The 11,253-nt window shown below is 41.8% G+C and overlaps 1 protein-coding gene across 2 annotated transcripts; it reads left to right on the forward strand.

Moving 5' to 3' along the window:
• wnt7aa (wingless-type MMTV integration site family, member 7Aa) lies at positions 1 to 9,913 on the forward strand. 2 transcript variants are annotated; one of them, XM_038697547.1, is made up of 4 exons: positions 1 to 233; positions 955 to 1,181; positions 3,923 to 4,194; positions 8,038 to 9,913. In XM_038697547.1, the coding sequence occupies exons 2-4, from the start codon at positions 1,085 to 1,087 to the stop codon at positions 8,515 to 8,517; spliced, it is 849 nt and encodes a 282-aa protein (XP_038553475.1). In that variant the 5' UTR covers positions 1 to 233; positions 955 to 1,084; the 3' UTR covers positions 8,518 to 9,913. The 2 variants fall into 2 exon arrangements, with proteins under 2 accessions (XP_038553475.1, XP_038553474.1); XM_038697546.1 differs by lacking the exon at positions 1 to 233 and adding an exon at positions 240 to 595.
• The last annotated feature ends 1,340 nt before the right edge of the window (positions 9,914 to 11,253 follow it).

Below are 11,253 nucleotides of genomic sequence, written 5' to 3' on the forward strand. Positions count from 1 at the left end.
ATTTTTCTAAATAAAACGCGCGGGTGATGTCCAGTGTCCGGGTGAGGACGGCACGTGAAACAAGTGTGAAGAGCTGAGGTTCTGTCTGGCTCCCGGTCTCAGCCGTACCCAGGTCTGCAGCTGTGAGCGCGTGTCAGATGGAGAGACGGATGAGCTGAGCCTGTACCTGCAGGCTGAGAGAGCGTGCGCGGCTCGGAGGCAGATCCTCCGCAGAACACGCCCTGATAGAAAAGGTAGATATTCCACAGACACACACACACACACACACACACACACTCCGCCTGATCACTGAGGACCCGCTCTACCTGAAAACAACAGTCCCAATGCTACAGCACAGGCGCACACCGCCGGACACCTACCAAATGAAATCAGGACGAGTTCATTTCCACAAACTTTGGTTTCTCCCGAGGAGCATTATTTACGTCTGCAGCCCGGAACACCTGCACACCCTGCGGGACTCGATAGAGAAATAAGGCTGGTTGTTGCGACAGCAGAGCATTAATCCATCGGCTGGGCTGAGCACCATGAGTAGGAAGACACGGCGCTGGATTTTCCATTTCTTCCTGTGCCTTGGAGTAGTATATTTGAAAATCGGGTGAGTTATTGGGATGCCCTGCAGGTTGTCTTTCACTCAGTTAAGATTTTAAAACGAATGCAAGAAAAATGTTGCTGATTTTAAGAATATTCCACCTATGACAGGCTCCTCAGGAATGTAGAAAAATGAAAGGATCCCCAAAGTCAGGTCTGGGGTCCTTACTGGCTGTGTTTCCCCTGCAAGTTTTGTATAGTTAAAGTTATGAACCTTTAATTACATTCATTTGGGGGAAGATCAAGGAATGAGCCTACATGTGTGATAAGTCAGAACAGTGTCTGTTTTATAAAGCTTTCTGTCTGAAAACACGTGCAGAACTTCCATAGGGAAATGCCGCATTTAACCTCTTACCTTCACCGCAGGGGTCTGTCATCGGTGGTTGCACTTGGAGCGAGCATCATCTGTAATAAAATCCCCGGCTTGGCCCCCCGTCAGAGGACTATCTGTCAGAGCCGACCCGACGCGATCATAGTGATCGGAGAGGGGGTTCAGATGGGGATCAATGAGTGCCAGTTTCAGTTCAGACATGGACGCTGGAACTGCTCGGCCCTGGGAGAGAGGACCGTGTTTGGGAAAGAGCTCAGAGTGGGTATGTAGCCCTTTGATTTCATTTGAAAAGCTGTGCACCAAGGAAACGACTGTACATATTTACTCATTTAATTTATTGGCTCTTTGAGCAAATCCAGGGTTTATATGTCAGATTGAATTAGTGCTATTTTCCTACATAATTCTACTGGGTCTGTGATGGATTTAAAATTATTGTACTTGGATATGCAGACTAATAGTCCTTTTAGCTGTCTATACAATTACAGTGCAGTTGAGTATAAATGTAAGTGTTACCGCAGAGTTATAATTATTTTTGTTGTTGTTTTTGAAGGTAAGAAAGCTATTAAATGCTTATTACACTGAGAGCTCCACTTCATCATTGAGTTTTTCTTCCAATGTGCCATAAAAGACATTGTTGAAAGACGTCAGCATGGCTTGATCGTCAAAGGTACAGTGCTTACAAGACTGTTCTTAACTAATAAAATAGTTATTACTGGGAAATAATTTTAAATTCCTGCATTAGAGTACACTAGCAGCTTGATAATTGTGTGCTGCTTGCACACAGATTCAGTTTTCAGCTTTATTGAGTTGTATGTATGTTTGCACTGTCTGAACAAGTATAGGAAGTTTTGAAAGCTGCTATAATTTGTCCAAGAATAGTCCAAAAAGGCATTCCTCTGAAGTACTCGACCTCTGACACTTTGACAAATGTCTGAAGCTCAGATTCAGTGCATCTACTCATGGTGGGAAAATAAGGCACAGATTTTATCCTGCATGTGGAATAAGGCTCGAGGCGATGCTTGCTCCAAAGACAGGACTGCGGAAATAAGAGCAGAATCATTATTAACACGCTGGTATTCCACCGTCTTATCCTTTAAGTTCACCCTGTCATCTCAGAGACAGACGCAGAGCTTGGATGCCATTTTTCACTTCAAGTGTCATGAAGGATTATAGCTCACATCTTGTTTGAGCCTTTAATTTATGCTGATTGCTGCATTGTACAAGACAGCTTTATTTTGAATTGTATTGCCTGAGATGGTTGTAGTATTAGCTGCAACAAATATGAGTGCAGTCTGAATGAGTCTTCCAACCCAGCGTGCTTCACCAGCCTGTAGAATACATATTTTGTCTGAATGTGTGAATGAATGGGCCTTTGCCTTATAGGTCAATATAAACTGAGTCACGCTTTCTGCCTTAGAATTCATTAGGTGACCTCCTATTGCAATGGATACGGTGGCATCGTTTATCAGATCATTTCAGTGTTCTATCGTGAACACATACTAATACTATACTATACTAACTGTTTGCGTTTCCAACCTTCTGTCTCTGTTTCATAGCTTGTTACATGCAGACCTACATGCTCTTTAGCTACTCTCAGCTAAACCACCTTCATGTATGTTCATAAAATACTTTCCCCCCAAAAGCTTCAAGTTCAGACAAGTACTTTCTTCTAGGTTTACAAATATACCTCCAGGTTCTGCAGCGTTGGCAGGCGACGTTTTGTGTAGAATGATTTGAGACCACTGCTTCAGGAATGAACCACACTTTTGATGCATATCATCATATTGAAACTAAACTAATTTCAGCATTGCAGTAACCAGATTTTACCCAAATTTAGATGAGAATTAGGCTGAGTTCCAGGATACAGCCGGTCGGCTCAAGCGCTGCCCGGGTCCAGCTGCCCTGCACAGAGTCGGTCTGAATGCATTGTTTTGTTTCAGCAGACTGGAACACTGATAACTGACAGAATACATCAATTTAGGATTGTTGTTGGCAGTGAGGCAGCAATGTACAGTATGTTGGTATTAGGACTTCTCCACCCACCAGGTCGGATCCCTGAAGTAACTGACTGTGGGCACAGGCTGCTTCGTTACTGGCTGTAAAGGCAGATCAGAGAGTTAGTTCAGGATCTCAGGTTTAATGCCTGGATGCTTCTGTGTGTCTACTTTGCCCTTCGATATCGTCTTTTTAACGAAAAGTGAACGCGAGCATGACAGCAAAGAATCACATCCTCTTGTTCCAGCAAAGCTCAAAAGTTGCACAAACATTTCAGTGTTTGAATGAGAACTATGACCTGAAAAGTTTGGATGGCAGTTTAATTGTTAAAGATGAAGATTTATTGCAGCATTTGTGCAACTTATGCTCATGTTTGGATACTTTCCACATGTGCTCCAACAGGAATTATCTTCATTTTAATTAAAAAATGCAGTTGACCTGAAGCACTTGGATTTATGATGTGGAAATTCATCCACGTAGGGAGGCTCTGCATGCCTCTCAGATTCACCTCCACAGGGCGGATCCCGGTGTGACGGCAACTGGGACGAGGGCCAAAAATGATGCCTAAGCATTTAATGTTTTATCTCCCACTGAATGGGAATCTTTACCAATCATATGTAGTAAGATTGACTACTATTTGGTGGATTTGTTTAATTATAGATTTGCAGACTAGTCAGAATCCTGCAGGTCCTTTGATAATAACTCATCATAAAGACAATAAAACTGTCGCGCTTCCCTAGAATTAGTTTCCTTCTGCACAGCTTTTCTGTTTTTTTATTTCAAACTGCTCCACTATATTTTGTGCAAGATTCAATGCTTCCTCCTGAATATCTGTCCTATCTGTTTTAAGAGAGCTTGATTAATGAATTGCACTTGGCTTGGCTCGTGTATTTTATGATTTGGTCTGAGGTAGCTATGCCAGGTATGTAAGGAGGCTTGACAGTGCCTGAAATAGTGAATCCTGTTGTTGGCAATTGTGATTAAAAATGTCTTTTCTCTTACTCGTAGGCAGTAAGGAGGCTGCGTTCACCTATGCGATCATCGCTGCTGGGGTCGCCCATGCAGTCACTGCGGCCTGCACCCAGGGGAGCCTGAGCGGCTGTGGCTGCGACAAGGAGAAACAGGGCCTCTACAACCAGGAGGAGGGCTGGAAGTGGGGTGGCTGCTCTGCAGATGTCCACTACGGCCTGGGGTTCTCTAAGGTGTTTGTGGACGCGCGGGAGATCAAGCAGAATGCCAGGACTCTCATGAATTTACATAACAATGAAGTGGGGCGCAAGGTATGTTTTGTTATTCTGTCAATCCAAAATCCACTTTGTTGCAAATTACACAATAATCACCAGACAATAAGAAATTTACCGTAGAGGCTTAGAAACAGTACGATTTACGCACCAGGTGACAAAATATTAAGCATGAGTGAATAAATGAAATAATGACTTAGCCTCTACAAAAGGCCCACGCATTAATCTGCTAACTCTAACCCACTTGACTTCCATCACTACCATACTGCCTGCTGAAGGAGTGCATGCTATATCTGTCCTTATGCAAGCCTGTAAGCAGTCTACAATGCAAAAGGTTTCTGTTTAAAAAGTCAAATCCGTATAGAGGGTATGCGCATGACGTCACAGAACGCAGTTACGCTCACTGAGTGGCAGAAAGACGAGCAGCAGTGTTAGTTTGAATCAACTAAAACACAGACAACACATCTAAAATGGGGAAGAGCTGGACCGCTGGTTCTTCAAGTCCAACTGCCTTAATTTGAGCAAATAATCACTTGTTTTACTCCCGATTTGCTAAACGCAGCCATGGTAACAGATGTTTGGCCACTCAGTCCAGCGTGTTCTGGAAGGGGAAGTGACATCAATGCATACCCTCTATACCTCACTGCATGGGACTCCCTTTTACATAAACCTGATCCCACGCATGTAAAGGGATGCCGTGGTGCTAAAGACAAGAGCCATGACCGAATGATTTAAACTGAATCTTATAGTGCCATTAACAAATGGATCGGTCATACCACATCCAGCCGATCGGATTGGACTGGTCATAGAGAGTAATTAAACAGGACAACATATAAATCGGAAAAACATATTTTTCGCTTATGAGGCCTTGGTAAATATGCAAGTTTTACACATGGTTTGTTGATGAGCTGGTGGGCAGGATTTTGGAAGGGTGTGAGATTGTTACAAATGACAAAGTGAGAGAGTCCATCACCAGGACGCGTGGGAGCTCATGCATGGTGAGAAATAAAGTCTAATCAGGAGCCCCTGAAGACAAAGTATGGTCAGATCCTGAACACAAGTAATGTAGGGTCAAGAGGTAACTGTCAGACAAGATGCACAGTGACCATGACCATCTGAGAGAGTGCATTAGCCAGACTCTGATGTTTACCAGTGGACAGACGTAGGGAGCCAAATGACAGATCAATAGAAACTGCAGGACATCCACAAAATGGCCCCACAGGAAAGCACTCTGCTGGAAAAGCCTCAGCAGACACGTGATAGATCAGGGAAAGTCTGAGGTAAACTAATAATACGGCGCTTATTCTTGAAAACACAAAGTGTTACGACTGGAGTGAGATTTTAAAGGTTAATGCAAACGGATCTGGAGATCACGTGCCCTGAACATTAAATTATGTAGACGTAGATTACTAACATGGCTTCTGAAAGCACTCGTGTCTGTACAGAAAATATAAAGCTACTGCCAGCAGCCAGTTAGCTTAGCTTAGCATAAAGAGGCTCTGGTCGGACAAAACAATCCGTCTAAAGACAGTACCTTAGGCTCCGGGAAATGACCATTCTCAACCGTTTGCTCCAATTTGAACAGTTAACTGGGTCATTGAAGCAGTGCTCTTGAGAATTAGTAGTCCACCTTATTGCATCATCTGTTCCTTCATATATCATTGCAGAGTAATGAGAGTACATCTGTTGACCCCCATCATGGTTTTATCCTGTGTAAGCTGATGCTGGAAGTGTGATTTTCATGCAGGAAAAATAGAACTATCAGTACCTGCAAAGCCCATTGTAATGCTAGATGTTTCAGATGTTTTCTGTTTGCGAGAGCAAACAATATCTCCAATATTTTATATTAAAATATCTTAATAATTTATTAATATGCACTACTATTTATTAGAGCAATATACATGCAAATGTATATTTAGAGGGCATGTAAAAGACCGAGAAGCTGAAAAGTGACTTATCTTGAAGAGATTTCCGTCCAGTGTCATAGTGACAGGTTGTGGTCCCATTCAGGAGGAAAGAGTACTTTCATGTCTCTGGACTAGGCTTCATGTTTGAGGTCTGGCATCAGAACAGGCGTCAGAATGTGATACAGTATGTGAATCTCTTAATATACGCTTACTAAACTGACACCTCTGTAATTATTGTAGTGAGGCTTTCATGTTAAATTGGAGATGATGTCAGTGTGTGTTTTGAGTGCCAGCCTTCAAATTTCTTGAGAAGAATAAACAATAGTGTAAAAGGTGCCACAGGAGGCTTACAGGACTTCTGTTAGACAAACAATGGCAGCTTCGTTGGCAATTCACTTCACAGAACTCCATGAATTAAATGTTTGTCAGGTCTCGAGGGCATGACCACGCTAAGCTGTATGCTTCCAAGGCTTTTGACAATTACCCCACGAGACTCCAGAAAGTCTGAGGCCACATCAGAGTGGAATAATTAAAAAGCAGAGTGAGGCTTCTCTAATGCCAGCGAGGGTTCCCACTCAGTGAGGAGGAAGGAGGGTATGCTGATGTCATTCAGCCTGAGGCACACAGAGAATACCCCGGCTGCTTTGCCAAACACACCAAAAGGTTCCACTCCAGCCCTGAAAAGGTCTTTCACCAGTCTGCCCACTGTAAATGAGACCAGTAGTCACCACAAGTCTAACTCGTAAATTAAACCAGCTTCTGTCTGAATTCATCATCTACATACAGATGAATTTTATTCAAACTCTGTTGAGGCAGAGGACAAAACATGCATGAAGGTTTGCAGACCTGAACATTATTAAGGGCTGTTGAATTTTGATTCTTTTTTATTATCAACGTTTATTTTAATTGTCAAAATCAGGTTAGAAAAATAGGGCTAATGCCAAAGTCAGGAAAAACATTGGATTTAAAAAAAATTATTATTATTGACTTTTTAATTGAGTTGATTTTCCCAGTTTTTCATACTGAAAACATTTACTGGGCTGTGCTTTTCTCTAAAGGAGGACATTTACTGAAAATTGTATTTTTGCAGCACAAAAAAATGTTTTGATGAAAATCTAATAGAATCCATGTGCTGCTTTGAATACAACCCAGATATTTTTAGTTGAAAAACAATCAAAAATAAGGTGCTAGAAAACCCTGGACTACATTTCCCATAATGGAACTCAACAGTGTTTTTAATTCTCATCTCCCGCAACCCCATTGCAGAACACAGGCTTTCCTTTAAAACAATATTCTCCAAGCACACGCTGAGATAACCCTGATGACATCACTATGACATCATGAGGGACATGTTTTCTGAAATGACGATGCCTCCGAAGCATTTTTAAGCTTGTCCGTTAAGTTTACTTTTATAATTACCTAAATAATCCCCTTTGAAAATCTGCCACATGCTCTCATTGACTGCTTGTTTTGACGTAAGTATTGTATTGATGTAAGATACCTCCCAAAATGTACCCTTCAGTTTCAGAGCTTTTGAATATGTGTATTGCTTATAACTGCATTTGGGTTTCCACGCTTGTGTATGAGTTTGTTTCTTGCATGAGTGTGTTTTGAGGCTCATCCTGTCTTGTAAAACGGATGGCACACACATAGCTACTAGCCATATGGTGACATACTGTAGCAGCTCTGAGCTCTCTGGAATGCTAGAAAACTTTTGTCTCAACCTGTTGAACTATTCATGCAATATGTTGACTGAGTATTGCTGTGAACTCATATGTTTCTTTATTTGCTCATTATGGAAGGAGAGCAACAAACAAACTGAAACAGTGTATGTTAGATCTTTTATCTTATGATAGTGGAACTACTCAGTTTATTAGGCAAAGCACTGGTAAAGGAAATGAAATAAGTAAATGCGACTGGATTTCAGTCGGGCAGTTGCAACTCGCTTCATGTGAACTTTTCCTCCGTGTTGCAGATGCTAGAAAAGGGCATGCGGCTGGAGTGCAAGTGTCACGGTGTGTCGGGATCCTGCACCACCAAGACATGCTGGACGACGCTGCCCAAGTTCCGCCAGCTGGGATACATCCTCAGGGACAAGTACAACCAGGCTGTGCACGTGGAGCCGGTACGGGCCAGCCGCAACAAGCGCCCCACCTTCCTAAAGATCAAGAAACCCCACTCCTACCGCAAACCCATGGACACAGAGCTGGTCTACATCGAGAGGTCGCCCAACTACTGCGAGGCTGACCCTCTGACCGGCAGTATGGGAACACAGGGACGCCTGTGCAACAAAACGGCTCTGCAGCCCAACAGCTGTGACCTGATGTGTTGCGGTCGAGGATATAACACACACCAGTACTCTCGTGTTTGGCAGTGTAACTGCAAGTTCCTGTGGTGCTGCTATGTCAAATGCAACACCTGCAGTGAGAGGACAGAGGTGTATACCTGTAAATAGAAATATTTATTGGATGTGTATTTAGGCGCACAGCTAGACTGGACTGCATGTGAATGTTAATGTATTTCAGAATAAGGCTTCTCTGTGGCTGATGCACACCTGCGGAGTGACGGACTTCTTGTCTGGCCACGATCACGACAGCTGGTTCCTCCAGCGTGTGTTGATTACTCTGATGCCAATGGACATCTGCCGTGACACTGGATTCAAACTATGGGCTCTCAAATTGTATTTTTACTTTTGATTGGAATGCCACTTCACGCCCCAGGTGTGACTTCTCTGCAGGCCGTAAGGCTGTACTGGCATGGCTCACCCCAACAGTGATGGGTTTGTTTTTATTTTTATTGACTAATAATTTATTCAGTGAGAAAACTACTGATGATTTAGAAAATTTGTTGTTACCTAAATGTGGTAAAGTTGTAAGTTGGTGTAGATGCCTGGGATTTTAGTTTAATAATATTCAAGTGCACTTAAAAGCAAAAGGAATAGTTTCTTTGTTTTTTTTACAAGACAAATTACACACTGGAGCTAAAAACAGAACTGTACTCGACTGAATGACATGTTTGGGACCCTGCAGCTTATTTGCATTAAGCCTAGCAGTAAACTACTGATCCTGGGCTCGGTACTTGTTTCTGTCCCCCTTCCCCTACATTTTGCTGCTAGTTGTCTGGAAAGTTATGCGACTGAGCGGCCTTATTGACTCTTCCTCATATTGACACCACCACAAGAAAATGCGAGCTTCCAGACATAAATTCCCCTTAATGTTGGCTGATAGAATATATTTTGTAAGAGATTATTTTTATATAAAGTTTTTTTTATTTATTTTCTGTCTATGTGAGATATTTCCCCTTAGCATTTCTAACTGTTCAGTTACTGTGCTTAAAATGTGCCTTTTCCTCAGCAGCAGAATATAATTATGTTATACTTAAATGTGCAGCATTGTGATTTGTAACCCATTTCAGGAAACACTGTCTCACCTTGCCTTGGTTCCTGACATCACACCCAGGCTAGCTGCTGGTCCACAAATGTTAGCTTCTATGACTCAGTGCTATCTCTGAGAGTTTCTCACAGTTTCTTTCTCTTTGTATTTAAAAAAAGGTAAAATTTGTTAGCATACTACTACTATAACAGCTACTATGAATTTTTTATTTGTATTGCCAGAAATGCGTAATCATGTTGCTTTCCCCTTATTTATGATGTCTGTTTGTCAGCTTTCCTTCTTTTTAGCTGTAATCTCATGCTATTGCTATTGTTTTAGCCATGACAGCCTCTCACCTGTCCTCTTCTGTTGAGATACAGTTTAACCCACAAAGGTCTTCACTGGTGTTCATTAAAAGCTGCTAAAAGTGTAAATATTGCAACATAAATATTAGATTAAAAAATCTCCATCCTTTTTAAATCAGTCTACACATATGATTGAACCACATGACATACTTTGGACCGTGATCCACAGGTAAGCTGTATGTGCTCTTTGTGCTCTTTGTTAAGTCTCTCACTAACACCAACTAGGGCTGGGTATTGTATATAAAAAAGGTTTTGCATTTTATTGGACAGTCAAACATAGAGAGATGGGACATGAGGGGAGAGATGGATTGGGCCCCTGAACGGACGTGAACTGGGGATGTTGGGGTTCACGGTCGGCTCCTTAACTCCTACACCTTTTTTGATATTGCTTAAAAATATTTCAGATTTGTGTACCAATACAAAAACAAAATAAATAATAATAATACAGTTAAATAGAATTAAAGTTTTGATTTTTCATGAAATATCTAATAAGAAGAAGGATAAATAAACAAGATAAAGAATCCAGACTAAGCATTGAATCCAAATGTTTGATACTTGAAAGTTTTTGATACTTCAAATGTTCTACGGGCACATTTCATATTCAGCAAGTATGAAGGTTTGATATCCAGCCCTAATACTTAATATAAAACAATCAGAGGTACCTTAACAGGGAGTAACTAGTAGCCAGTCATGACAGAACAGTATCATGACAGGTTGATTACAGATAGAACTGGAACCTGCCTTCATCACAGGATGTTATGGTAACAGAAACCATGCAGTTTTTCATAGTTATCTTTTTTGGCATTATAAAGAGTGTTTCTAGTGCCAGTCAATACAGACTCAGTCCTCATTAAAGGTTGTTCTTGTCTTGACTGAACTGGTGAATTTATATCACCCAACTTGCTCCTAAATCAGAGGTCATTGTTTGCTTATTCAATGTAAAACACATTCTCTTTTCATTCGACTTTGGTTAATAAATGTTGTCTCAGAATTAATAGATGGAGGTCATTTTGTATTTAATGCACATTTTCCAAGTCTTGTTATGAGGACAGATCAGAGTGAAGAAGGCGTTATTGAGGATTGCGGTGCAGAGGGTGTCACAGCAGTGTGTTCCTCAGCGAGCAGTGGGAGGGTGGAGCTGCCGGCTGATGGATTACTCTGACATCTGCTTCATTCACTCCTCAACAACGTTGCTACAACAACCACAGTGTGCCCCCAAAAATGCTCCTCGTCTCATCGAGAGGCCAGACTGCCCATTAACAAAATGGTAACCATGCAAAACCCAGATGAAATTTGGATGCTATTTATTTTGTGAAATGGCAAATGGGGACGAAAGCGGGGAGGGGGCTTTACAATTGCGAGGGGATGATGTCAAGAAGGATTTCAATCTGAGGAATAGAAAAGGTCTTAACTCCCGGAATAATCGTCACAAAACATTCCTCGGCTAAACTTTGC

Source organism: Micropterus salmoides, unplaced genomic scaffold (assembly GCF_014851395.1).
Source record: "Micropterus salmoides isolate LMB-PRFRI ecotype aquatic unplaced genomic scaffold, ASM1485139v1 Ms_hic_scaffold_4, whole genome shotgun sequence".
NCBI classification, from domain to species: Eukaryota; Metazoa; Chordata; class Actinopteri; order Centrarchiformes; family Centrarchidae; genus Micropterus; species Micropterus salmoides.